At 61.3% G+C, this 27,974-nt stretch overlaps 1 protein-coding gene across 1 annotated transcript; it reads left to right on the plus strand.

The window, feature by feature from the left end:
• Window positions 1-27,974, plus strand: PLXNB1 (plexin B1). Its single transcript, XM_055557926.1, has 38 exons — window positions 1-67; window positions 3,662-3,714; window positions 4,375-5,487; window positions 6,448-6,630; window positions 6,951-7,079; window positions 7,206-7,306; window positions 7,584-7,716; window positions 7,882-8,038; window positions 8,299-8,407; window positions 8,497-8,605; window positions 9,043-9,723; window positions 9,913-10,035; window positions 10,873-10,995; window positions 11,385-11,478; window positions 11,563-11,735; window positions 11,886-12,037; window positions 13,906-14,011; window positions 14,173-14,309; window positions 14,617-14,793; window positions 15,180-15,351; window positions 15,505-15,747; window positions 17,305-17,481; window positions 17,559-17,707; window positions 18,174-18,274; window positions 18,370-18,587; window positions 18,732-18,910; window positions 19,065-19,131; window positions 19,321-19,467; window positions 20,313-20,481; window positions 20,770-20,873; window positions 20,956-21,040; window positions 21,262-21,434; window positions 21,583-21,743; window positions 21,849-21,996; window positions 24,281-24,345; window positions 24,488-24,563; window positions 25,563-25,637; window positions 27,225-27,974. The coding sequence occupies exons 3-38, from the start codon at window positions 4,381-4,383 to the stop codon at window positions 27,327-27,329; spliced, it is 6,408 nt and encodes a 2,135-aa protein (XP_055413901.1). The 5' UTR covers window positions 1-67; window positions 3,662-3,714; window positions 4,375-4,380; the 3' UTR covers window positions 27,330-27,974.

Consider the following 27,974-nt stretch of genomic DNA (forward strand, 5'->3'; position numbering starts at 1 on the left):
CAGATTCCGAACCCGGAGCGGCCGGCGCCCGCCTCGGCGCGCTCGTCCCGCGGGGCCCGGCCGGGTGGTGAGTGCGGGGCCCGGGGCCGGGCGGTGGGGCCGGGGCGACGCGTCCCCGGGGTGGACGGGCCTGGAGCCGCGATGCCGCCGGGCCGAGGCGGCCCGGGGTGAGTGGTGGGCGGCTTCGATCCTGAGAGTTGGGACCACACTTCTCCGCGCGAAGGGAAACTCTGGCGGCTCCGCCTGTAACGCGATTGGGAGACAGAGGAGGTGGAGCCGCTCCTCCGCGCCCCCTCCTCGCCGCCGCCGCCTCAGCCGGGGACCGGCCGGCCTCTTCCCCGCCCTCCCAGGACCACTGGGGGGGTCCTTGCCCTGGTCAGGGAGGAGGGAGGAGGGTCGGGGAAGAGCAACAGGGAGGTCCAAGCTTCCCCTCCGCAGTAGCAGCCCTTCCAGGCGGTACTCGGCGCGACTGACAAAGGCAGACTGGGATCCCCCTGCCACGCACCCCCAGAGGGGGAGCCCCCACCCCGCACCCAGATGGTGGGTGATTGATGAGCGCTCGTTGAGTCCTCACCGGTAAATGGTGCCCCCCACCCCGCCCCTACGCCGGCTCAACACAGACAACAGGGCCGGCACTCTGCACTCTGATGCTGTCAATGAGTAACTTCTGGGTGCACCCTGGGAGCCCAGCGAGAGGGCCGAAAGGAAAGGCCGGTTTCGCACCATTCCCTACGACTCCGGTGAAGAGGGCTGGGATATGAGCACTCTCCCAGTTTCAAGGGCAGACTTTATATGCCCTTTTGGTTGGCCAGGACAGCCCCAGGTCCAGGAGACTGTGCTTGTTCTTTGCAGGCAGAAGTTAGGCAGCCTTGGGCCCTGCTGAATCGGTCCAGAGATGGGGGGCCCAGAAGAGCTAGGCTTTGACTCTAGTTGGGGCTTGAGATGTTGGGGGTGGAGAAGAGATCTTAGTTGTATAAGTTGGGGACTGGAGGCCCAGCTCCAAAGCACCCTTTTCAGTCTGCTCTGGCCTAGTCATTAATAAAAGTGGGGCTGACAACTGTGTCCTTCGAGAAGCCGAGTGGCTTGGAGCGGGTTGTGGGCTCCGCATCTCCCCTGCTGGCTGAGTTTTCTTGGCTGTGAAATGAGGGTTCTTTTCAACATTCAAGGAGCACCTGCTCAGTGCTAACGTCTGTTCGGCTTACTGGGGCCTCTGAATTAGAAGTCACATTCTCTGCCTTTAAGGAATTTCAGGATAGGAGCGTGGAACAGGGAGAAAAGTGGCCTTGGCTGGTGCCTCGCGTGCCAGGCACACACCGTATCACGTTGAACGATCAGAGCAGTCCTGCCTCCCATTCTCCAGATGGGAAATCTGAGGCTCAGAGAGCCCAAGGCAGAGCTGCAATGTACACCAGGGCGGTGGCTGGGGATGCCTGCCGATCACACGTGGTGGGCTTCTCCGGAGCCTGGGGGACAGTGAGGGCTTCTCTGGGAGGTGATGGTTGGGCACCTCATGTAATAGGGAGTGAGCGTGGAGGAGTGTGATGAGCAGTCTGCAGTTCGGCCTGGCAGGAACGAAGAGCATGTGTGGGGGAGCCCTGGCAAGGATCCCACAGGAGAGCGTGTGGACGGGAGGGGCTTGACCTTTATCCTCCAGCCCCCAGGGGGTGCCTCCAAAGATGCTGGAGAGAGGGACATCCTCAGATTCTGCTTAAAGTCCCCCTGAGGTGGGAGGAGGTGCACCGGAGGGGCCAGAGGCTGTCTGTGGCCGAGGTGAAGTGAAATATGTGGCCGATAAGGAGAAAAATGTCACCACCCTTCTTTTCTTCCCACCCATGGTATGTGGGGAAGGGCGAGGGTGGCTCGGCCCCGTGGCAGTGATTGAAGAAGGCTGACACTTTTCCCAGCGGGGGTCAGCCTCCAGCCTGCGATGTGACTTTGCCAGAAGCTGTTTGGGTCCTGCCCATTGGCTTCCTGTGGGCCACTCGACTCAGTTGTGATTTTACATGTAGGGAGTGCCTTGGTGGCTGCCCCTTGAGGGTTGGAGAACTCTGGCATGAAGTCCGCACTGAGCAAATGTTTGTAAGCGAATGGTGGGGGAGACCCTCTGCCCAAGGCGCGTCCCTGGGAGGGAGGCGGTGGGAGGGGCCGAGCAGTAGCTGAGTGTAGCAGCCAGCCTTTGCCCATCCTCAGGCAGACCCCATCTTCCCGGGGTAAGAAACTTTCCCCACCATGCCTTGGGCACAAGGTGGGGGGCTCCTGAGAAGCCTGGCCTTGCCATAGTACTGGGCTTCTCTCCGGGTTCACGACTCTCCCTGCCGCCCCCCTCCCCCTGCCCCCTCGGTGGCAAACAGTGGCTGCCTTGTTCCCGCTCCCATAGAGCTGCCCTGTTCTCTGCACACTAAAAATGGAAACCCCCAAGCTATTTTGGGAGCAGTGCCCAGCCGGGCTGTGGCCACAGATCCTCGCTGGACCTTCCTCCAAGCCTTACGCCCAGCCCTGCTCCCTCTGGGCCAGCCTCAGGAGCACCCAGCTGGGGGGGGCCTCGGCTGGGAGGAGCCAACCTGGACCCTGGGAAGCTCTCGGAGGAGCACTGTGCACCGGCAGACTGGCAGCTGGGTGGCAGGAGGGGCTGGGCCATGTGGCCTGGACACAAACAAGCAGGGAGAACATCTCACAGCTTGGGATGCGCTGCCGGTCCCCAGCACTTTACCCACCCTGGTGCTCCAGGCTAGAGACCAGCCAGGTTTTAGCAAGGTGGTGTCATGGTTTCCTGGTCTCCCCAGGCTTCAGATGGAGTCTGCAGGGAGGGGGTCTGTGAGGATAGCAGGCCCTCAAGGTCTGGGAAGGTTCAGGGGATGTGGGGTACTTGTGTGGTGACTTCTTCTAGGACCACCCCTCTGCCCCCTCCACCTCCCACTCTGCTCTGACCTGCGGGAGAGGAAATAGCAAGAGATGATGGCCTGGCTTCCAGAGCCCTTGAGGACGTAGGGCTCGAACCAGGGAAGTGTGTGTGAGTCTGTGTGTGGGGTCAGGATGTGGGTGGTGGTATGTATGTCTTGGGTGGGTGGGTGGGTAAGTGTGTCTGTGTGGGATGTGCTTCCGGGTATGTGTCTCTGGCTTGTATGTACAGGCGGTGTGTGCATGCATCTAGGTGTGTGCTCACGCCCATGTGTTTGGGTGTTGGTGTGTGCATGCAGGGTGGGTGGTGTGTATACTTCTTGGTGTGTGCGAGCATGAGTGTGCTCATGTGCTGGTGGCAGCCTGGGGCAAGGCTTGGCCTGGGCCTGTGGGCAGGGCATGTACCTGGGTGCCCTGAGAGGGCAGAGTTTGGGCAGAGGGCAAGGATGGGAGATGCTGAGGGCGGGCTGTAGGGGGGATAGGGCCAAAGTGGGGGCCAGACTGGGCCTACCGGCCACTCAACTCCTCCATAGCTGCCCTTTCCCAGGCCCTGAGGATGCCTGGTTCCGCTGCCCTCCCCCTCCATGGGCTCCGAGGAGGCGTCCCCTGTGGAATGTGTTTGGTGGCAGAGGGCCAGACTGGGCCCAGCTCCACTAGCAGACTGGGCAGCGGGGAGGGGTACCTTTGTGCTGCCTCCATGATGGGGGGCCCACGTGCCTGCCGCCCAGCCCCCAGCTCCATGCTCTGCTCTCTCCCCGGCTAGGTGACTCCCGTTTGGGGCATGCCGTTGTCTCCTGATCCAGCCGGCCCTGCCAGGTGAGCCTGGCCTCACACCCAAGTGTGGGACTCCCACCTTTACTAGGGGCTCTCCAAGCTGGGGTCCAGCCATTTAGGCCCTGTCCATGGCAGCCTTGACCCCCTCATCTCTCTGGTCTGTTGGTTTTCTGCTTATCACCCTTCTGGATTCCTAGCCTGAAAGGCCCTTCACCCACTTCTTGCCCTGCCCTAATATGCAGGTGGCCCATGGGATCTCGCCCTCTCGTTTCCTGCTGAGGAAACTGACATCCATGCAGAGGGGCGTTCTGGGTCCCTTCTTCCCATTCCCTGGCTTTCCTGCCCCTTCCAGGACCTGGTCCCTAGGAGCAGGATGTTTCCCGCATCCCTGCCTCTCTAGCTCCTCACCCTTGGACCCTGTGTTGACAATGGGCAGTCTAGGTGAGGGGTGGGGGTTGCCAGTCTCTTGAGAGAGTGATACTTGCAGAGAACGGGCAATGTTGACGTTTCCAGGACAGCGTCTGCTGAGCCCTTGCAAATGTGTGGTCCTGTGGTCCTCGTAAGCGCGGTGCCATCTCAGCCTGGTCCTCGCTGGCTTGGGAGGGGCATCTTGGCAGTCTCACAGCCCTGTTTCTCACCAGTGGTCCCATGGGGCTCAGGCGGCCGCCTGAGCCCTGCTCACGCTTTCTGTCTCCCTGTCAGGTGACCATGCCTGCCCTCGGCCTAGCTCTCCTCCAGGCGCTCTGGGCCGGGTGGGTCCTTGGCCTCCAGCCCCCGCCACCGACAGCTTTCACTCCCAACGGTACGCGTCTGCAGCACCTGGCTCGAGACCCCACCTCAGGCACCCTCTACCTCGGAGCCACCAACTTCTTGTTCCAGCTGAGCCCTGAACTGCAGCTGGAGGCCACTGTGTCCACTGGCCCTGTGCTGGACAGCAGGGACTGTCTGCCCCCCGTGATGCCGGACGAGTGCCCCCAGGCGCAGCCCACCAGCAACCTGAACCAGCTGCTCCTGGTTAGCCCGGGGGCCCTGGTGGTGTGCGGCAGTGTACACCAGGGGGTCTGTGAGCAGAGGCGCCTGGGGCAGCTCGGGCAGCTGCTGCTGAGGCCAGAGCGGCCCGGGGACACCCAGTATGTGGCCGCCAACGACCCCACCGTCAGCACGGTGGGACTGGTGGCCCAGGGCCCGTCTGGGGAGCCCCTCCTGTTTGTGGGGCGAGGCTACACCAGCCGAGGCGTAGGGGGCGGCATCCCGCCCATCACCACCCGGGCCTTACAGCCCCCGGACCCCCAGGCCGCCTTCTCTTATGAGGAGACGGCCAAGCTCGCCGTGGGCCGCCTCTCGGAGTACAGCCATCACTTCGTGAGCGCCTTCGCGCGCGGGGCCAGTGCCTACTTCCTGTTCCTTCGGCGGGACCTGCAGGCTCAGTCGCGAGCCTTCCGCGCCTATGTGTCCCGCGTGTGCCTCCGGGATCAGCACTACTACTCCTACGTGGAGCTGCCCCTGGCCTGTCAGGGGGGCCGCTACGGGCTCATCCAGGCTGCGGCAGTGGCCGCGTCCGCGGACGTGGCCCAGGGCGAGGTGCTCTTCGTGGCTTTCTCCTCCGCGGCTCCCCCGAGCGTGGGCCGGCCCCCATCGGCAGCTGCCGGGACTACTGGTGCATCGGCGCTCTGCGCCTTCCCCCTGGATGAGGTGGATCACCTTGCTAATCGCACCCGTGACGCCTGCTACACCCAGGAGGGCCGCGCCGAGGACGGGGCGGAGGTGGCCTACATCGAGTATGATGTCAACTCCGACTGTGCTCAGCTGCCTGTGGTAAGTCCTGGCGCTGGCCAGCCCTTCCCTGTCTCTGAGGCCACTGGGCAGGCATTTACTGGTCAGGTCAGCGGATGTTAAGTGATTCCTTTGTGTCTGGGCGATGGAGGGATACCTTATAGGAAGAGTGGCATACAGGGGGAACAGACAGCCAGCTGTACAGGGCTATGCTTGGATCTGGCACTGAAGGGATGGCATTTGTGTAGGTGGACTGACAGGGTGTTTGAGGGTTTAGGGTACTGGGCAGGGACCCAGAATGTGGCAAGGTTGGACTCTATTGTTTAAAGTTTCTTGAGAGGCAAGTGAGGTTCAGGCTTGGTGAGACTTGTTTGGCTCTCGTCTCAGGATGGGCGAACACTTCCCAGATGGTGTTAGTGGTAAAGAATCCGCCTGCCAATGCAGGAGACATAAGAGATGCAGGGTCAATCCTTGGTTAGGGAAGATGTCCTGGAGGAGGTATGGCAACCCACTCCAGTATTCTTGCCTGGGATGTCCCATGGTCAGAAGAGCCTGGTGGATTACAGTCCATGGGGTCGCAAAGAGACGGACCTGACCGAAGCGACTTAGCACGCATGCAGGTTGGATGAAAAGGGTAGAAGCTGCATATAGGTAGACTGACTCAGTGAGAGGTGGGAGGGGACCCAGGTTAGTGGACATGGAGAGAAGGATGCAAGCTGGAAGAAGTTTTGGAAGAATGGTCCAGGGCAAGGCTTGTGCATGAACTGGAGGAAGCAACTCCCAGGCCAGGGATGGGAGAAAGTGGGGCCCCCAGACATGTGGGGATCACAGGAGGCGATGGAGCTGCTGCAGACTGTGGAGGGAAGCCACTGAGGCAGGACCAAGGATGCGGCTATGGGAGAGCCAAGAACTGGCAGAGATGCTGGGAGAGGGGATGGGGTTGTTTAGGGAGGATGGAGGAGATCTGGGGAGGGCTTAACTTGGGCTTCTGGCTGTCTGCAGGACACTCTGGATGCGTATCCCTGTGGCTCAGACCACACGCCCAGCCCCATGGCCAGCCGTGTCCCCCTGGAAGCCACGCCGGTTCTGGAGTGGCCGGGGGTCCAGCTAACAGCTGTGGCAATCACCGTGGAAGATGGACATACCATTGCTTTCCTGGGCGACAGTCAAGGGCAGCTGCATAGGGTGAGTCCACAGGAGGTACTGGGCCTTGCCTCAGATCCGGAAGAGATGGGCTGCTGGGGACCCAGCCTGGGCAGAGCTATGCCTGGGACCCCCTGGGGCTGCGATGTGAGATCTATGTATCTCTGGCCCCAGGCTGGGGGAGATGACCTGTGTTCCTCTTTCTGGGGCCGGATGGCGTTTACCCGTGATACCCCTGCTCCCACCCTGGGGCTGGGTGGTAATGACCTGTACTGCCTAGGAGGAAATTCTACCTGTAAATTGCTTTACTGGGGTGAGCAGGGCGGGCCTTGGGCCTCAGACCCTGTGGTCTCTGATCTCAGGTCTACTTGGGCCCAGGGAGTGATGGCCACCCGTACTCCACCCAGATTGTCCAGCAGGGGTCTGCGGTGAGCAGAGACCTCATCTTTGATGGGGCCTTCCAGCACCTGTTTGTCATGACCCAAAGCATGGTGAGTGCTAGGTGCCCCCAGGGAGGGCGTGGCAGCTGGGAGGGCCCTTGAGGGAACCGGGGCCCTGTATGTGGGTGAGCTGCCGGCACTTGGATCGTTGGCCTCAAGTCTTCTTTGCTGCTATAGCTTCTCAAGGTTCCCGTGGCCTCCTGTGCTCAGCACCTGGACTGTGCGTCCTGCCTGGCTCACAGGGACCCATACTGTGGGTGGTGTGTGCTCCTCGGCAGGTCAGTGCCCCCCCCATCATGCCCACCCCACACCCAGCCTCCTGCCCGCAATGCTCCTACCCACTTGCCCTGTCTCCAGGGTTCCCGGTCCTTGGCCCTTGACTCTCCACCTTTGACCCCTGAATGTGCCAGTCTCATCCTCCACCCTGACTTGCCAGGCATGTCATGGCCCCTTTGAGGATCTTGCCCAGGTCCCTAGGATTGCATGTGTCCCTGCCCCGTGAACTGCCAGTGGCCCCCTGAGGGTCACACGTGGACACTGGTCCTTCTCGTCCAGGTGCAGTCGCCATTCCGAGTGCTCTCGGGGCCGGGGCTCAGAGCGGTGGCTGTGGAGCTTCCAGCCTGAGCTGGGATGTCTGCGTGTGGCAGCCTTGAGTCCTGCCAACATCAGCCGTGAGGAGAGGAGGGAGGTGAAGACCAGAGCAGGCAGGGCCCTGTTACTAACCCAGGCTGGGAGGGATGCTTGTGACCCCTGGGGGCCGGTGGCCACAGGTGCCTGCCCACACTGGGCGCCTGTACACAGAGCCTGATCTGCTGCCTGGGGGCTCCAATGGTGTCCCGGCCTCTCTTGGCAGGTTTTCTTGTCCGTACCTGACCTGCCCGCACTGTGGCCAGGGGAGTCTTACTCCTGCCACTTCGGGGAATCCCAGAGTCCTGCCCTGCTGACCAATTCTGGGGTGATGTGCCCCTCCCCGGACCCTAGCGAGGCCCCAGAGCTGCCAAGAGGAGCCGGTGGGTGAGAGAAGGAGCCCCGCCATCTTCCCATTTTGCTCCAAGGGGTGTGATGGGGATGAGGTGTGAATGTAGGCAAAGGACGCTGAAACGGTGCCTTTCTCTGCGTCCTCCGTCTGTTCCCGGGTCCCCTCAAGTCCCTCTTTCCTACTCTGTGGACTGTGTTCCTGACCTTTGGAGTGCTGATCCCAAACTCCGTGTGGTCTCGGGATCCGGGTGCCCCTCCCCTGTTCTCAGCCCAGCCCCTCCCCTCTCTGCAGACCACGTGTCCGTGAGCATGGAGCTCAGGTTTGGCGCTGTCGTGATCGCCGAGGCTGCCCTCTCCTTCTACGACTGTGTGGCCGTCACCTTGCTCCGCCCGTCAGCACCGTGAGTTCCTCACCCCGACCCCTAGTGCTCCCCACAACTGTGGGCTGCCCCGTGGCGCCCCCGCGCCCCCATGACTGTGCTCTGTGCAGGTGCCAGGCCTGCGTGAGCAGCCGCTGGGGGTGTAACTGGTGTGTCTGGCAGCACCTCTGCACACACAGGGCCTCGTGTGATGCCGGGCCCACGGTGGTCGGCCAACAGGTGAGACCATCGCCTTGCTGGGTCTGGGCGGGAGGGCGGGGTGGGGCATGGGGGTCCCCGTCGTGAGGGTTTCTCTGGTGGCCCGGGCTCTGTGTGTCTGCCTGCCCAAGTGCTCCGTTACAAGCACCTGAGCTGCCGTGTGGGACCTGCTCCCTGGAGGATGGCTATCAGCATCCCACCTGTTTCGGGAGAGGCTGTTAGCGGCTGAGAGGCAGGAGAGGTCTGGGCATTGCGCCCCACCTTGGCACAGATGCCCCAGAGCCTACCCCCTGCCCCCTCCCATCCCCTCTGGAGAATTAATGGGCTGTTTTTGTCTCTCTTCTCCTTGGTCTCCTTTCCTTTTAACATACCCTTTTCCTGCCTGCCGCCTGCTCCCGCGCCTGCCTGCTGAGTGGCCCTTCCTGTCCCTTCCTGTCCCTCTCTGCCTTCCCCTCTAGAGCCCGCTTCTCTCCCTGGCCCCTCCTGCCCAAGATGCACCCACCTCCTTCCCACCCACAGCCCCCCAGGCCATGGTCACTCCCATCCCTGACACCCTGCCTGTGGACACTCCTTCCATAGCTTCCGATGTCCCCCCTGGGGCCAGGCCTTCCCCGCTCAGCCCCTGGGTGCCATGGGCAGGAACTGGCCCCACCCCTGCCCCAGCTCCCACGGAGTCGCCTCTCCCCGAGGACCCTCCTCCTGCCCCCTCCAGCCCCCAGAGCACGCCTGGACCCGCTGTGCCCGCCCCCTCGGCCTTAGGACCCCTGGCCACCCCTGAGGACCTGCTGGCCTCACACCTACCACCCTCTGAGGCAGAGGCCCTGCCTCCCGCCCCTGTGGAGCCTGGCCCCGAGGCCCTCCCCTCGGCGGGCCCCCAGGACCACCCCCCCGGCTCTGCCCCCACCACCACTTTCCCAGGGGCCGCTGGCTCCACGAAGCCCGCTCTGGACTGGCTCATGAGAGAAGGCGGCGAGCTGCCCGAGGCGGACGAGTGGACGGGGGGTGATATGCCCGCCTTCTCCACTTCCAGCCTCCTCTCAGGTGATGGAGACTCCGCTGAGCACGAGGGCCCTCCCGCCCCGCTCATCCTCCTGTCCAGCTTGGACTACCAGTACGACACTCCTGGGCTCGGGGAGCTGGTGAGACCCGGCCCAGGAAGGGTCCTCAGGGGAGGGGATGGGGGCCCACCTCGTGATTCTGCCGAGGGATGGGGCGGAGGGTGGGGTGTGCCGCCTCGCGCTGGCCTGGGCCCCCCGGGGTTTTGCCTGGGGAGGGGGCGCTGTGACAGCGGGTGGGTGCCATAGACTGCCTTGCGCTTGGGGCTGCAGGAGGAAGCGACTTGGGGGGCAGCCTCCTGCCCTTGTGTGGAGAGCGTGCAGGGCTCCAGCCTGATGCCCGTCCACGTGCGGCGAGAAGTGCGACTGCTGGGCCGGAACCTGCGCCTCTTCCAGGTGTGTGTGGCCCGTGTACGGGTGTCGCCATGGCCTCCTTTCTGTGTGTGTGTGTGTGTGTGTGTGTGAGTTGCTCAGTCATGGCCGACTCTTTGCAACCCTGTGAACTGCAACCCTCCACCCTCCTCTGTCCATGGAATTTCCCAGGCGAGAATACTGGAGTGGGTTGCCATTTCCTTCTCCGGGGGATCTTCCCCACCCAGGGATTGAACCTAGGTCTATGGTGTTGCAGTCAGATTCTTTTTTTTTTTTTCTGGAAAGGTTTACTGTGTTTGGAGGGGAAAGGTTCAGTCCTTTTTGGCTACTGCGTTCCTCATGGTGGCTGAGACGTCGCTCAGCTCCTCTCTTCATCTTAGCATGGATGCGTGTCCCCACCCTTTTCTTGATCAACTTGAGGGCCCGCTTATCCTTGGAGACCATGAGCAGCTCCCTGGCCCGCCGCTCATAAGGGGCGAAGCCGCACGCCTCCCAGGTCATGTTCCGCACGAACTTGGTGTGTTTGGTGAGGTGTCCGCGGCGGCGGCAGCGTGCCTCAGCTTGCTCACGTCCTTGTGGCCCTTCTTGAGGCCCACGGCCCCGGGGTAGCCCAGAGCCTTGGCTGTTGTTCTTCACTGGCTGTCGTGGCGGGAGTGCAGGCAGATTCTTTACTGCCTGAGCCACCAGAGGAGGAAGCAGTGGCCTCCTTGGCTGTCAGCGAACTAGACACAAGTCCCGGGGAGGAGGGGAGAGCGTGACCTCAGGCCTCGATCCCAGCCCAGGGACTGTGCTGGGGGCCCCGCAGAGCTCACCAGGCCCGGATCCTGAAGCTGCCCCCGCCGCCGTGTCCTCTGCCCCCAGGACAGCCCAGGAGAGCACGAGTGTGTGATGGAGCTGGAGGGTCGGGAGGTGGTGGTTGAGGCCCGGGTCGAGTGTGAGCCGCCTCCAGATACCCGGTGCCACGTCACATGCCGGCCGCACCAGGTACACCCCCGAGTCCTGGGCGCTGGCCGCAGGCTGGCCTCAGGGCGGCTACTGAGCTCGCTGGCTGCGCCACGCTCACCCCAGCTCACTCTCTGACCATGTGACCCCAAGGGAATGCTGTACCCCAGCTCTGACCTCTGACCCTGTGCTCGAGGGTTCTTCTCTGACCTCTGACCCTGTGCCCAGGGGTCCTACTCTGACCTCTGACCCTGTGCCCCAGGGGTTCTGCTCTGACCCTGTGCCCCGGGGGATCCTGTACCCCACCTCTGACTTCCGGCTTTGTGTTCCCACAAAGGGAACACACACTTTGGTCCTTTCTCTGACCACCCTCTCCCCAGGCCCAGTGGCTCCCCTAACCCCGGGTTCTGACCCCACTCCCGTTTCTCCAGCTCAGCTATGAGGCTCTGCAGCCAGAGCTCCGCGTGGGGCTGTTCCTGCGCCGGGCTGGCCGTCTGCGTGTGGACAGCGTGGATGGGCTTCATGGTGAGCCACCTGGGGCTGCAGGGACTGGCTGGAGGGACGGGCTGTTCCCAGCCTGCCTGTCACTCTCGTCTCTCCACCCCGCAGTGGTGCTTTATGACTGTTCCGTGGGCCACGAGGACTGTAGCCGCTGCCAAACTGCCCTGCCCCAGTACGGCTGCGTGTGGTGCAAGGGGGAGCATCCTCAGTGCATGGCCCGGGAGGCCTGTGGCGAGGCTGAAGCTGTGGTCACCCAGTGCCCAGCACCTGTCATCCACTCAGTGAGTTAAAATACTGGCGCATCCCTTCAAGAGTGGGGGTGTGCTGCTGTGGGTTCAGGGGGCGGAGAGGTGGAAGAGGCTGGGCTGTCTCTTGTCTCTCCAGGCTGGTCACCAGGTGCCCAGAGGTGACCAGTCCCTGTCCTGGAATAGGTGGAGCCACTGACTGGGCCTGTAGATGGCGGCACCCGGGTCACCATCAGGGGCTCCAACCTGGGCCAGCACGTGCAGGACGTGCAGGACACGGTCAGAGTGGCTGGAGTGCCCTGTGCTGTGGACGCCCAGGAGTACGAGGTGTCCAGCAGGTGAGTGGGCTGCACCGGGAGGAGCAGGGGACACCCCGTGGGCTCCGTGGCTGGCTTTCCGGCTAAGCGCCATCCACCTGCGGCTTGTCTGCGCGCCCCTGTCCCCGCTTCCCTTGGCTCTGGTCACAGCGTCTCAGGGCTGGGGTTGCTGTGCAGGCCTTGGCTTGGTGCACGAACCTGCAGTTTCCTGGCCTGCAGCCCAGTCCCTGCCCAGAGCTGACAGGCAGCTCTGCTTCCCGGCTCAGCCTCGGTGTGCTTCCGGCTTTCCAAGTGACCGTGCACGTAGTTGTGGCAGCTGGTGCTGTGCTCCGGGGCTGACCTTCCCGCCCTCTGGCACTTCTTGCCCAAGCACTGCCCCTGGCGGACTCCTCAGTGGACAGGTTGACTTGTGACACACCTGCTGAGTGCCAGGCTCTGGGACCCCTGCCACCTTCCCGGAGCTTGTGGCTTACAGGCCGGTAGTTACAGGGTCCCAGAGGCACACACAGAACAAGGCCAAGGAGACATCTCTAAGCCACAGGTCCCCAACCCGCTGGATGTCAGGGTTACCTGGCGAGTGGGTCCAAAACCCCCAGAGCAGATCCTCAGACCACCTCCCCCACTTCCTGCAGAGGTCTGCATCTGTAGGCCCCGTGGTCTGGTTTTCAACAAGACTTTTCTAGAGCTTGTCCTTGCGGCCAGAACGTACTAAGTGTACTATAACCAGCAGCTTGGGGTGACTGTTAATGATCCTAGAACCACGAGACTTAAGTCCTTTCTGAACTGACGTACAAAATGATCAAAATGCATTCCAGCGGAAGCCTCTCCCGGGGAGTTCACACTTTGGTGGTTCTGCTCCCTGGGGGTATTTGCAGTGACCGCGACAATGTCAGAGTCCAGCTGCTACAGGCTTCACATTCTGGAGAGTGATTGGCCTCGAGCTTCTGTTTCCTGGCTGAGAACTAACATTTCTTAGATTGTTCACTTTCCCTTCACGTCCAACCCCAGACCTGACTAGAGGCATTCGGAAGTTTTTTGGGGGGGAGTCAAGTTTTTATCACCGTGGTGTTTTTTTTTTAAAATATATGTATATATATATACACACATACATATAGGCTTCCCTAGTGACTCAGATGGTGAAGAATCTGCCTGTAATGCCGGAACTGTGGGTTTGATCCCTGGGTTGGGAAGATCCCTGGAGGAGGTCATGGCAACCCACTCCAGTATTCTTGCCTAGAGAATTCCATAGTCAGAGGAGCCTGGTGAGCTACGGTCCATGGGGTCGCAAAGATTTGGACACGACTGAGCGCTAACACTCACACACACACACACACATATTTATTTAGCTGTGTTGGGAATCTATCATTTTGGTACATGAACTCATGGACTCTTGTAGTTGCGGTGAATGGGTTTAGTTGCTCTGAGACTTGTGAGATCTCAGTTCCCCAACCAGGGATTGAACCGGCGTCCCCTCCATTGCAAGGCAGATTCTTTACCACTAGACCACCAGGGAAGTCCCAAGGTATCACCACCTTGTAACCGGTGCTGTGCGCCGCAGTGAAGGTCACTAGTCAGGTCCGCTCAACTCTCAGCTCACCCCTGCCCCCAGCATTACAGGGTCCCTTGGTAAATCTGTGCCCCAAGGAGAGAGAAATTCTCCTCGTCCGTGGAGGTCTGGGGTTGGGCTTGAAGGATCGAACCATGAATATTAATTCTCAGATGGCAGAGCCTTCTGGCAAGCTGTTAAGGAATTCATTCCAAAGCCAGAGAATCTGTCAGTATCCGGAGCAGGGAGACCACCTGATGTAGTGGGCCAGGGAGGGGGCAGCCGGGTCGGTTTGAGGGGTCCTCAGTGTGGCCCAGCACCTCAGCTTGCCCTGTGCCCACAGCCTCGTGTGTATCACTGGGGCCAGCAGGGAGGAGGTGGCAGGCGCCGTGACGGTGGAGGTACCAGGAAGAGGACGTGGCGTCTCAGAGCATGACTTTGCCTACCAGGTGCCTGGCTGCCCGGTCCCCACCCCATCATGCGGCTCCTTCCAGCTCCCTGGTTTGCCTTTGGGGCTCCCACCCCAGGGCCTCTGCGCTACATCCGGGTCCCTCTGCCTCCCTGTTTCTGGCCTCAGGCCTGACTGTTTTTCCCTTTCCCCTTCCTACAGGATCCCAGGGTGCAGTCTGTCTTCCCAGCCCGGGGCCCCAGAGCTGGGGGTACCAGCCTCACCCTGCACGGCTCCAAGCTTCTGACCGGGCGGCTGGAGGACATCCGAGTGGTGGTGGGCGACCAGCCTTGTCACCTGTGAGGGCTGCTTCCTCATCCTGCAACCATCCTTGTGCCCCAGGGAGAAGATGGAGGGGGTGGCCTGCTGGGGAGAGGAGAAAGGGGGACAGGGACCGAGTCAGGAAGCAGCCAGCCCCTCCTGATGCGGGGTTGTTGGGGGGCAGGGGGTGGTGGTGTGTACCTCCAGGGTCACCCGTGGAGACAGCAGTCAGCACTGAAGGGGAGTGAACTGAGGCCTGAGCAGGTCTGAGTCCTGCAATCCCCCTCCCCACTCCGGTGTCCCCTTTGGCCCGGCCCGCCTCCCACTGCTCCCTCCCTTCCCCAGGCTGCTGGAGCAGCAGGCTGAGCAACTGCAATGCGAGACCAGCCCGCACCCCACGCCTGCTACGCTCCCCGTGGCTGTGTGGTTTGGGGCCGCCGAGCGGAGGCTTCAGCACAGCCAGTTCGAGTACACATCGGACCCCAATGTCACGTCTGCCAGTCCCACCAAGAGCTTCCTCAGGTGCTGGGCCAAGGGCACGGCCGCGTAGCAGTGGCAGCGAGGTCTTTGCGGCTCCAGTCCTTGGGGCTTTGTAGGGCTCTAGTAGGGGCTTCACCTGCAACAGCGCTGGTAGGGAGAGGGGTTGTGGGGCTTTGGGTATATTGTTCAGTCGCTCGGTGTGTCTGACTCTTTGCGACCCCATGGACTGAAGCTCACCAGGCTTCCCTGTCCTTCACCATCTCAGAGCTTACTCGAACTCATGTCCACCGAGTTGGTGATGCCATCCAACCATCTGGTCCTCGGTCACCCTCTTCTTTGGGTTTGGGATGGGGCTGACCTAACATCGGGGCCTGGGCTGCGCCCGAGGTTCACATGAGCCACAAGTGGTTCCTGGGCTGTGTTTTCAGTGGAGGCCGCGAGATCCGGGTCTGTGGCCAGAATTTAGATGTGGTACAGACACCAAGAATCCGCGTCACCGTGGCCGTGAGAGCGTCAAGGCTGGGCCAGGGGCTTGAGCGGAGGCGCCGAGTGGTCCCAGAGACAGCGTGCTCCCCCGGCGTGTCCTGTGGTGGCCTTCATGTAAGACCCCCATGGGCGCCTCCCGCCTGCACCAGGCTCACCATCACCCAGCTCAGCCCTGGACGGCCGTGGGGGGCGGGCACCAGTGGAGGCTGTGCCCACCTCGCGTGTGCTCTCAGCGGTCCCTCCCCGTCTTCCCTCCCTCTGCCCTAGTTTGAGGAGCCTTGCCACGTGAACTCCTCCCAGCTCATCACATGCCGCACGCCGGCCCTCCCAGGCCTGCCCGAGGACCCCTGGGTCCGTGTGGAATTTATCCTTGACAACCTGGTCTTTGACTTTGCGACACTGAACCCCACGCCCTTCTCCTATGAGGCCGACCCCATCCTGCAGCCCCTCAACCCTGAGGACCCCAGCGCACCGTTCCGGCACAAGCCTGGGAGTGTGCTCTCTGTGGAGGTACTGCTTCAGATGGGACTGGGTGGGGCCCCAACCCCCTTCACTTTGCCGGGCAGTACTGCTGTGTATGGCAGAGCCGGCACAACAGCAGAGCAGGGGCTGGGGCATGGACCCAGCGGCTGCTGAGGGGGCTGGTGCTGGGGTGCCTGGATTGGGTCCCGTGGCCTGGGTCCTGACACGCTCTGTGGCAGGTGTCTGAATAACAATATGTAAATGGCTTGGTGCACACTGTGGTGGTCAGGTACGCAGCAGGTGCCTGGGCTGATTGCCACTTGGCAGCCTGTCTCATGCAGACACGTACTTGCCACGTGTTCTGATACACACAGTAGGTGGGGACCCTGAAAGGCCATAGGTAGATAGCCCATCATTGCCCACCCAGTGAACCAGCAGACACCACAGGGGCTCTGCTTCTTTAGGTCCCTGGGCAGGATTTGGGCCCAGCTTTATGTTCTCCAGACTTTTTAAATGTTTGTTTGTTTGTTTGTTTGGCTGTGCTGGGTCTTCGTTGCTGCATGGGATTTCTCTAGTCGCAGCAAGTAGGGACTAACTCTCTAGTTGGAGAGCGCGGGCCTCTCATTGCGGTGGCTTCTCTTGTTGCACAGCACGGACTCTGGGTCTCATGGGCTCAGAAGTTGTGGCACATGGGCTTAGTTGCTCCACGGCATGTGGAATCTTTCCAGACCAGGGATTGAATTCATGTCCCCTGCTTTGGCAGGTGGATTCCTCTTTTTTTTTTTTTCCCCACAGATCATTGCATCTTTTTAAAAACATTATTTATGTTTATTTATTTTTCAAAAATATTTATTAATTTATTTGACTTACCTGGTCTTGGTTGCGGCATGGCAGGATCTTCCATCTTTGTTGCAGCATTCAGATTCTTTAGTTGTGAATGTGAATTCTTAGTTGGGGCATGTGGGATCTAGTTCCCCCATTAAAGATGGAACCTGGGCCCCTGGCATTGGGAGCACGGAGTCTCAGCCACTGGACCACCAGGGAAGTCCCTATATTTATTTTTTATTGTGCTGGATCTTCTTTATTCTGTGCAAGCTCCTCCCAGTTGCAGAGAGTGGGGGCCACTCTGTGGTTGCGGGGCTCGGGCCTCTCATCACAAGCTCCCCCCACGCCTGTTGCATGGCACGTGGGCACAGGGGTTCAGTAGTTGTGGTCCATGGGCTTTAGTTGCTCCTTGGCATGTGGAATCTTCCTGGACCAGGGATTAAACCCATGTCTCCTGCATTGGCAGGTGGGTTCCCATCCTCTGGACCACCAGGCAAGTCCTATTCTCCAGATTTTTAGCTCTGGAAAAGTTTAAGACTTTTCCAGGAAGAGAAAGGAAGATAGAGAGGGGCAGAAAAGGTCAGGAGGCAGCTTGGAAAACATCATGGGGTTGTCAACCCATGTGCATGGCAAGAAGTGCCGAGACACCATGAACCCTGCTCCTGCGGGTGGGTCTCAGGACCGTCCTTCCCGCGTTTGGGGAGATAAGATCTGAGTGACCATCAGCTCCTCCCTTTAGGGAAGAGTTCTGAGTGATCGATCAGTGACCCCGTGTTCCAGGGGGAGAATCTGGACCTCGCGATATCCAAGGAGGAGGTGGTGGCCATGATTGGGGACGGCCCGTGCGTGGTGAGGACGCTGACCCGGCACCACCTGTACTGCGAGCCTCCCATGGAGCAGCCCCTCCCCCGGCACCACGCCCTCCGGGAGGCGCCCGACGCCTTGCCCGAGTTCACGGTCAGTGGGCAAAGCGCTGGGCTGGGGCGGGCCCTGGGCGTGCGCTGAACTTGCGCTCACGGGGGCTCCCCTTGCAGGTGCAGATGGGGAACCTTCATTTCTCCCTGGGCCACGTGCAGTACGATGGCGAGAGCCCCGTGGCTTTTCCCATGGCAGCCCAGGTGGGCTTGGGGGTGGGCACCTCTCTCCTGGCTCTGGGTGTCATCATCATTGTCCTTATGTATAGGTGAGTATAGCCAGGTGTGGCTGGTCTGGGCAGGTGGCAGGGTGGTTGGACTGGGAAGGGGCATACTAGACCACCGGTTGGCAAACGCCTCCTAGAAAGGGCAGGAGACTATTCTGGGCTTTGTGGGCCAGGTGGTCTCAGCAGCAGTGGCTGAGCTCTGCCATTCCAGCCTGGCAATGGCTGCAGACAGTGTACAAACACAAGCGTGGCTGTGTTCCAACAAATCTTTATTTACAAAAGCTGGCCAGGGGCCGGACTTGGCCCTGTTACAGTTTACTGATCCCAGGCTAGGCTGGGTCACGGGTGGGAGTGACTTGCCTAGGATGGGACAGGTTGAATTATTCTAACTAGACCCTGGCTTGCTGGGCATGGCTGGGTTAGACTGGGGTGGGCCCGGGCCTGGTGGGACCCTGCAAGGGCTCAGGCCTCCCCTGGCCTTCCCTGCCTTGACCTTGGTGCTGAGCAGGAGGAAGAGCAAGCAGGCCCTGAGGGACTATAAGAAAGTGCAGATCCAACTGGAGAACCTGGAGAGCAGCGTGCGGGACCGTTGCAAGAAGGAGTTCACAGGTGAGGCTGCCCAGGCCCTGCGCCCCAGGGCTCCGCACCCAGCCTGCTCCTGTCTCCTGGGATCTGCGCCCACACCTGCCTCTTCTGCTGCACAGACCTGATGACCGAGATGACCGACCTCACCAGTGACCTTCTGGGCAGTGGCATTCCCTTCCTCGACTACAAGGTGTATGCCGAGAGGGTCTTCTTCCCTGGGCACCAGGAGTCGCCCTTGCACCGGGACCTGGGCGTGCCTGAGAGCAGGCGGCCCACTGTGGAGCAGGGGCTGGGGCAGCTGTCCAACCTGCTCAACAGCAAGCTCTTCTTGACCAAGGTGCCAGCCCCTCTGGCCCCTCCATCCCAACCCTCCAGGGATGGGGAGGGCGCCCCCGAGCCCTCCGGCCCCGCCCCTTCTCAGTCCCTCTGTTTCTGAATCTGCCCTCCCTGCCCACCCATTGTCCCCTTTCCCTGGCACCAGTTCATCCACACCCTGGAGAGCCAGCGCACCTTCTCAGCCCGGGACCGCGCCTATGTGGCATCTCTGCTCACCGTGGCGCTGCATGGAAAGCTGGAGTACTTCACCGACATCCTGCGCACCCTGCTCAGTGACCTGGTGGCCCAGTATGTGGCCAAGAATCCCAAGCTGATGCTGCGCAGGTCTGTGTGTCCGCCAGTGGCCACGGGGCGGGGTGGCCGGGGACAGCAGGAGGCAAGACCTGAGTCAGGCCCTCCAGGTGTGGGGTCTGCCAGATAGACAGCCCTGGGTGCCCCTGCACTTGCTGACTCTGCCCTGCCCTCCTTGTCATCCCAGGACAGAGACCGTAGTGGAGAAGCTGCTCACCAATTGGATGTCCATCTGTCTCTACACTTTCGTGAGGGTGAGCGAGGCAGAGGCAGACGAGGCTCCCCTCCAGGGAGGGTCGGGATTTGACCCGCACAGCTTCTTGGCCGGCACGCCCCTGCCCAGCACGTCCTGAGTCACCTTTAGCCTTCTGTGGCCTGCACCTTGTCCCTTCCCCATGCTTGTCACCCACCCCGGGAGCCCTAACTGCCTGCTGCTTCCCCAGGACGCAGTAGGGGAGCCTTTGTACATGCTTTTCCGTGGAATTAAGCATCAAGTGGACAAAGGGCCAGTAGACAGTGTGACCGGCAAAGCCAAGTACACCCTGAATGACAACCGCCTGCTCCGAGAGGATGTGGAGTACCGTCCCCTGGTGAGAGAGAGAGAGAGAGAGAGTGTGAGTGTGTGTGTGTGTGTGTGTGTGTGTGTGTGTGTGTGTGTGTGTGTGTTTGTACGCGCATGCGCATGCATGCCTGCTGGTGAGTCAGTCTCCATGAGGGTGAGCAGGGCGATCACGTGTGATTGTCTGCATCTGATTGGAGCCAGCCTAACTTCCGGCTGGCTACAGGATAGAGGCTTGAGGGCCAGACCTTGAATATTCGGGGCTCAGAGGTTCCCCAGGTTTGGAATGGAGTCAGGGTACCCACAGCCAGGGTCTAGGGAGCAGCCAGCCCAGGTCCTTACTGTGTCGGGGCCTGAGTGTCTGCCTGACCTGTGTCTCAGCCAGGGGTGTGTGGTTGAGCCCACCAGGCTGGGAGTCAGCCTGGCAGACCTGCCCATCCTTTCCCTCTGGGTTTGCTTTCCCCTTGGTGCTCTGCCTGGAGTTGCTTTGGGGAAAATCCCATTCAGACTCTGCCTACCTGCTCCTCTGGCCAGCTGGCAGGAACTCCACTTCTTACTCATGTTTCTTAGGTTTTCTTAGGTTCCTTGGCCTGACTGGCTGAGCCAAGGAGCCTGGGGATCCGAGTGCAGAGGGACTGGTGCTCTCCCATTTTTTTTCTGCCATTCACCCAACAGACGCTAGCACACTGGGCACGGGGTGGAGGGCACCGCTGTCCGTGGGGAGGCAGGCAGGTGAAGAGACACGAGTGGGTGGCTGTGTGGTGCCTCAAGGTCAGAGGCGGTGGCCTCCTCACGGGTTGTCCCTGTCCTTGGCCTTGACATCTTGGTCGTCCCGCGTGTGCGTGAGCCCTGACTGCCCCCACGTGTCGTGCACAGACCTTGAACGCGCTGCTGGCTGTGGGGCACGGAGCAGGAGAAGCCCAGGGCGTGCCCGTGAAGGTCCTGGACTGTGACACCATCTCCCAGGCCAAGGAGAAAATGCTGGATCAGCTTTATAAAGGAGTGCCCCTTGCCCAGCGTCCAGATCCCCGCACCCTGGATGTCGGTAAGGGTGGAGGGGATGGGTGGTCTGGGTACCCCGAGGCTAGGGCTGGCCCTAGCCCAGCTCTGCAGGGTCATCTTATCACTAGGGGGCAGGGGGAGGCGGGTTGACTCTGCAGCATCTCTGCAGGGATGACCTAGCGCCTGGTAGGGGCCCCTGTTTATGCTCTTCCGAGAAGTTGGGTGAGGTTGCTCCTCACAGAGGGGCCAGTGCCTCTGGGAAGAGGGGACAGCACCCGCTGCAGGAAGGGTGTTCTGAAAGCCCTGGACCGAGCCCGCCTTGTCCCTGCAGAGTGGCGGTCTGGGGTGGCCGGGCATCTCATTCTTTCCGACGAGGACGTGACATCTGAGATCCAGGGTCTGTGGAGGCGCCTGAACACCCTGCAGCATTACAAGGTGGGAGGGGTGCGAGCTGAGCGGGGGTTGGGGGGGCGCGGTGGGGCGGGCTGGCGGAGGGGTCACCAACTGTGGTCAGCAGGTCCCCGACGGAGCAACTGTGGCCCTCGTGCCCTGCCTCACCAAGCACGTCCTCCGGGAAAGCCAGGACTACGTGCCAGGAGAGAGTGAGTACCTATCCCCCTGCCCCCCTCCCCCCATCACAGTCCTCTGCCCTTGGTTTGCCCGGGGTCCAGTAATGGGAGAAGGTCCTCTGGATCTCAGGGTGGGCTTCCCTTCCACCCGGGGCGGGGCTGGGGCCCCCACACTGCTGGGTGTTGGCAGGACCCCAGGGGCCTAGGGCAGCGGGCACTGACAAGGGGTGACAAGCTGTAAGGTCTCGGCACAGGGACCCCGATGCTGGAGGATGTGGACGAGGGGGGCATCCGGCCCTGGCACCTGGTGAAGCCCAGCGAGGAGCCGGAGCCGCCCAGGCCTCGGAGGGGCAGCCTTCGGGGCGGGGAGCGGGAGCGGGCCAAGGCCATCCCGGAGATCTACCTGACACGCCTGCTGTCTATGAAGGTGGCACTCAGGGCAGGGACGGGACAGGCAGTGGGATGGGGTGTGGGGCGTGCGGGGCTCACGTGGTGTCACCAGGCGGCTGAGGCCGGGCTGGGCCGAGGTCCCCTGCTGACCGCACCTCCTGTGTGTCCGCCCACCCCTCCCACAGGGGACCCTGCAGAAGTTCGTGGATGACCTGTTCCAGGTGATTCTCAGCACCAGCCGCCCGGTGCCGCTCGCCATAAAGTACTTCTTCGACCTGCTGGACGAGCAGGCCCAGCAGCACGGCATCTCGGACCAGGACACCGTCCACATCTGGAAGACCAACAGGTGGGGGCGGGGCGGGCCGGGTGGGCCTGCTCAGTGTGGGGCCCCGCCTGCCTCCCCGCATGCGGCTCATCGGTCCCTCCCATTCCCCCACCCCACCCCTTGCAGCTTGCCCCTGAGGTTCTGGATCAACATAATCAAAAACCCGCAGTTCGTGTTCGACGTGCAGACGTCCGACAATATGGATGCGGTGCTCCTAGTCATCGCCCAGACCTTCATGGACGCCTGCACCCTGGCTGACCACAAGCTGGGCCGGGTGAGCGGGTCGGGGTGGGCCGAGAGGGCGTGGCGGGTGGGTGGGGCGGCCTGGCAGGGGGTGGACCGTGCTGTGCGCGCTTGCTCGCTGATTCCCGGCTTTCTGGAGGATGTTTGGAAGGAGGATATGGGAGGCCTTTGACCCCGGCCCTGGGCCGGGCTTTGTCTCTAGGCTCCCTGGGAGGAGGCCATGCCTCAGCCTTGTAGCAAGGCTGATGTAGCAAGGGCCGGGGCCACATGTGCCAAGTCACAATATCAAGACAAGGCAGCAGGTGCTGGTGGGTGTGGCAGGAGGCCAGGGCCACTTGGCAAGGGCTCAGCCTGAGGGTGATGGGGAGCCACTGAGGTCCTGGGGACAGGGGTGGGGGGTCAGACCTGAGAGTTAGGCGGAGCCCCCAGGTGGTCGCCAGTGGATGGACTGGAGCCCGGTGTCCAGAGCAGAAGCTGTGCTGTCCCTGGGATGAGCAGTGGCCGCGTTCAAGCTGGATTGAGAGGGTACAGGGCGGGCAGGAGCTGTGGGGTGGATGTGGGGGATGAGGAAGAGGGAGGGGTGCCTTCTGACCCCTGGGCCTCTGGCTGTCGTGAGCTCAGACTTGGAGGAGGGGCCGCCGGGTGGTCTCTAGGCAGAGACTTGGATTCTGTAAACACCGAGCATCTCCTGGCTGCCTGGGGGGCTGGATTCCAAGGGCAGCGGAGGAGGTTTCCACCAGTCAGGGCAGTACAAGGGGGAGAGTCCGGGGAGGGCCAGGCGAGCAGGGATGTGCGGATAGGGGAGCCGGGAAGCATGGAGGGGGAGCTGACCGCTGCTGCCTGGTGGCACAGAGGGTGCAGGTCAGTTGTCACAGGGGTCAGAACCCAGAGAGTCCGTGACTGATACAGGGTCCCCACCGGGACTGCACAGGTACCCAGCAGGGAGGACCCTCGTGGCTCCTCAGGCCTGTGATCAGAATCTGCTTATCCTGGTCTGCTGGGCCACAGTTGGCCTGGGACCTCTTGAGAGATCTGTCTCTAGCCCTGTATGAAGAAGCGAGATGGAAGGCTCCAATCCGTAGGGCTGTCTGTTGGGAGCCATTTTTTGGTCTGTGAGCTCTCATCACTCTGCCCATGATGAGCTGAGACCCACAGGGCCACACCACCACTCCAGGGTGTGTGCTCTCTGGTGTCCGGTTCTGATGTCTGATCTTCACACAGCCCCTGCTTCCTGGCAATACTGCAGGTGCTTCCTGGGTGAGTCAAGAATAGGGCAAACCAGGATGCCGAGAGCGCCCCTGCGGAGAGCGGCTGAGAAGCAGGCATCTGGTCTCAGACCCTGGCTCTCAGCGGGCAGTGCAGTCTTGCCCCACCCTCCCTGCAGCTGTAGGATGAGGCAGCAGGTCCCGAGAACGGAAGTGTGCTGTCTGCAGCCACCGGGACAGAACTGGGACTGGAGCCCAGTGCGGTGGTAGAGGACGTGTCTGGTCCTGTTAGACTGTGGGCCCTGGTTGGAGAGAGACCTGCTTCAAATCCCAGCTCAGCCATGCACGAGTGAGATGGTCTGGGACAATGTAATTAAATTTCCGGGTTAGTTTCCTGAGTTTTAAGATGAGTCTGTGGAGAATGGACAGCACATGGAGAAGCAGTCTTAGGGCTCCACACGGCTCGCCAGTTCCCTGCTGGGTCTGGGTGGAGGCACGTGGAGCTGAGAGATGACCTTGGAAAGAGAGATGGGGAGAAGTTCAAGGTGATGACGGCAGAGGTGGGGACAGCGGGGAGGGGTGACAGAAGGAAGGAGCTGGGGTGACCAGCCGTCCGGCTTGCCTGGGACTGAGGAGGCTTCCTGTGATTCAGGACTTAGTTTTCTTTTAATTTGTGTTCATTTTATTTATTTATTTTCGGCCGTGCTGGGTCTTCCTCGCTGTGCGGGCTTTCCCCTTGTTGCAGCGAGTGGGGTGCAGGGTGTGGGCCTCTCTGCGGTGGCTTCTCTGGTTGTGGAGCACGGGCTCTAGGGCGCCCGGCCTTCGGAGTTGCAGCACGTGGTCTCATAGTTGCGGCTCCTGGGCTCTGGAGCACAGGTTCAGGAGTTGTGGCGCAGGGGCTTAGTTGCCCGGAGACATGTGGCATCTTCCCGGATCGGGGAACCCGCGTCTCCTGCCATTGGCAGGCAGAGTCCTTACCATTGGGCCACAAGGGAAGGCTGAGGACTGGGCTTTAAAACTGAAGCAGTGCTGGGGACAGTGGGACAGCTGGTCACCCTAATAGGGCTCTCATCCTTCTTTTGCTTTGGCTGCTCACCTGCTGTTACCCAGGACTCCCCCATCAACAAACTTCTGTATGCTCGCGATATTCCCCGGTACAAACGGATGGTGGAAAGGTACGAGGCAAAGGAGTTGGGTATGGAAGATAATCAGTGGATGGATGGGTGGATGTTTACAGCAGAGGCCCCCGGGGTGGGCCTGGGGGGGTGAGGAAGGGTTTGTTTCCCTAGTGACTTTTGGACCCATAATCTCTGGTAGGTACTACGCAGACATCAGACAGACCATCCCCGCCAGTGATCAAGAAATGAACTCCATCCTGGCCGAGCTGTCTCGGGTATGGCCTTCCTTCCACTTCTTGGGTTGGGCATAGGCCTTCTGCCCCAAGGGTCCTGCCTGCTTCACACTGCTCCTTTACAGGGAAGTCTTGGGGCCTCCGAAGAGTGTTCCCGCTGCCTCTGTAAAATACCAGGGCTCCCAGCATCTCATCAGAGAGCAGCAGGGTCTTGTCCCGGCAGCTACCACCTGACCGGACTCAGCTGGGTGTTAAGATGTTTGCAGCCCTTCAGGGTTTATGGACCACGGTTCCCAGGCAGCGAGGAGGCGGGGATTGAACCCCAGGACCGTCTGGCCCAGCCTGTCCACATCTTGCTGCTCTGCTTCCCAGGCAGTGTAGACCTGCCCCCGCCTACTCCTAAAACAGCCCCCAAACACACACTCCGGGGAATTTATGAACGATGTTAAATCTGAAACCTAGATGATGAAGATCACAAGCGCAGAAACAATAGCAGCTACAGTTGGGGGTGTTGCTGTGGGTGGGGTGCTTCGATTCCCTCTCACTGCATTCATAGAAGAGCTCTACAAGTTAGGCGACATCGACTCCATCATCCTGAAGAGGAGGCTGAGGCTCAGAGAGGTCCCCAGGGAGGGGCCCGGGTGTGACCTCAGGACAGACTCCAGTGAGATTGGAGCAGAGCGGGGCTGGGTCACAGGCTGTGAGCAGTGTCCATCCTGCTGGGCTCTGTGGTCCCCTGGAGTGACAGAGGGTCCCAGCTGGAGCCTGGAGCGGGAGAGAGGCAGGGCCCCAGTGGAGACCCCAGGGCCTGGTGGAACTGCAGAGCCAGGGTCTCTTCACCCAGGAGGCCCTTTTTGGCTCTATCCTGTGCCCAGCTGAGCCTGGCAGCCCCTCATCAAGAGAGGGGCTCCGCTTCCCCGACACCAGGCTCTGCTCCTTCCTCTGCCTCCCGAGCCCTCTTCCCCACTCCCCATCCCTGGGGTCCCCTAGGGGCTGGCAGCACCCCTTAGCTCTAAAACCTCTTGTCTCTCCTCCTCCTAGAACTACTCTGGAGACCTGGGGGCTCGAGTGGCCCTGCATGAGCTCTACAAGTATATCAACAAATACTATGACCAGGTGAGCAGAACCTGGGCGTGGTCAGAATGACGTGAGTGGGTGACTGGCTCCGTGTCTCCCCTAGGCACAGAGCAGTGGGCTCGGGCAGTGTTTGTTCTTGCCGTACGCTTCCTGGTATTGGCCTGACTCTTACCTACGACCACCCTCCCCATCTGGGCCCCTTGGCAGGGCTCCTGGGCCTGGTGGCAGGGGTGGCTGGGGGTCTAGCAGGGCCTGGAGATGGTGTGCAGGATGTGCTGGGGTGGGACACATGGCAGCCACGTTGGCCCCAACTGTGCGCTGACTCCCTCTCCCTGACTCCCCCATGACTATAAAATGAATTCACATACCCTCCAGGGTTGAAAAATCCAATTGATGGACCACTCACTTAGTTCAGGCTTCCCTGGTGACTCAGACAGTAAAGAATCTGGCTGCAATGCAGGAGACCTGGGTTCGATCCCTGTGTTGGGAAGATTCCTTGGAGAAGGGAATGGCTACCCACTCCAGCATTCTTGCTGGAGAATCCCATGGATTCTTCCAGAGGAGCCTGGCAGGCTACAGTCCATGGGGTCGTGAAAAGTTGGACACAGCAGAGAGACTAAAGCTGATTAACTTGTACTCGCTCAGACCCCTACCTGAGGCCTCATGTGGCCATGTGGTGTGTAGGCCATTTCTGTGGGCATGGGCCTGGCTGGGCTGCAGGTTGCAGACAGAGAAGAGGGTCCAGACGTAGGGTCTGGGGCAGGTGAGGGCACGATGGAGCCAGTGAGGGGGCTTTAGGGGGGATTCTGGGCTAGGCCTCAGGATCAGAGCATCCATCAGTCTGCTGATGGATGCAGCAGCCCACTGAGTGCCTGCTGGAATTATCTGCGCAGACGTCTGCGTGGCCTCCGGGATGTGGCCATTGCTGTTGAGAGATGAGGACCTGCCTCCTGGTCCAGGCCTGGAGTAGAGACAGGCAGTGAGCAAAGGCGTGGTGTGCAAGCATGACTTCCAGGTGCCGCAGCCTTGTGTGGGGGAGACGGGCCTGTGTCTCGTGCCCCCATGGAGGCGTGGCCAGCAAGCCTTCCTGTCCCTGCCCCCCGCACCGTCTGTGTTTGGTCAGTAGCTGTCTCCCCTCCAACGAGCCCCACGACACCAGGGATCGTATCTGTTGTCACATCACAGGTCTCTGCTCCTTGCCCTATACCTGGCACGTGGGAACTCAGATTTGCTTGTTGGCTGGTGGATGTGGAATCAGGATGGGTGGAGCTGGGCTTCCAGGGGGCCTTGCTGGGGAGAAGACCAGCATGGTGGGCAAGGCTGGCCTCCATTGAAAACGATTTTACCAGGGGAGGTGATGCTCCTCGGCCCTGAGTGCTCGGTCCTGAGTCTGGCACTCCATCGCCCACTTCAGGAATCCTTAAAACCCCGCAGCGACTCTTCTGTCATTTTCCCTCCCTCCCTCCAGCCGGGCCCTGAGGAAGTGAGTGAGGCAGCCCACAGGGTTTCTCGGGCCCCTACCCTCAACTGCTGCAGCATGGCCACGTGAGGCCTCAGGTAGGGTCTGAGCGAATACAAGTCAATCAGTTTTAGCCTCCCCCTGTCGAGCTGGTCTCTGCGTTTCAGATCATCACTGCCCTGGAGGAGGACGGCACGGCCCAGAAGATGCAGCTGGGCTATCGGCTCCAGCAGATCGCGGCAGCCGTGGAAAACAAGGTCACGGATCTGTAGGCTCTGCAAGAACGCGGGCCGGCCGTGCCCCAGCCCTGCCTGGACAGCCCCGGGACTGCACAGGAGAGGCCGCCTTCTTAGATCCCGTAGTGCCTGAGCAGCAGAGTTAGTGGAAGGTGCCTCCCGGGCTCCCGGTGGCTCTGGCCCGGGCCCCGCTGGACTCGCCTCGCAGGCCAGGGGCCTTGAGGCTGGCGGCGTGGTGCCCGGTCTGCCGCCCGCGCCTGGCGACCCTGTGGGCTGTTGCCTGTGTGATGTCAGTCTGTAGGGAGCCAGGACTAAGGGCTTCCAGGGCCAGGCCAGAAGGGCCTCCAGCCCCTGGAGAGACTGGACTGTTGTGAGCGCTGGCTTCCGTCCCAGGGAGATCCAGAGAGAAAGGAGGAGAAGCCCCACTTCCCATCCCGCCCTCCTGCTCCATCAACCCTGACCTCGTCAGCCGCCTCTGGCCTTGCTGCTGCTGCCACGTTCCTGGGTCCGAGAGACGAATGCCTTTCGAGGCCACCGCCAACTCACCCCTCAGCAGGGCTGGCTGCCTCAGGGCCACCCTGCCACCGAGGCCGCCAGGAGTGAGGGGTGTCTGCTGCAGGGGGGCCTGCAGGAGAATGGGGGCCCCACTCACCCGGTTCTTCATTAAAGGATAACACACTG

This window comes from Bubalus kerabau, chromosome 20, assembly GCF_029407905.1.
Source record: "Bubalus kerabau isolate K-KA32 ecotype Philippines breed swamp buffalo chromosome 20, PCC_UOA_SB_1v2, whole genome shotgun sequence".
NCBI classification, from domain to species: Eukaryota; Metazoa; Chordata; class Mammalia; order Artiodactyla; family Bovidae; genus Bubalus; species Bubalus kerabau.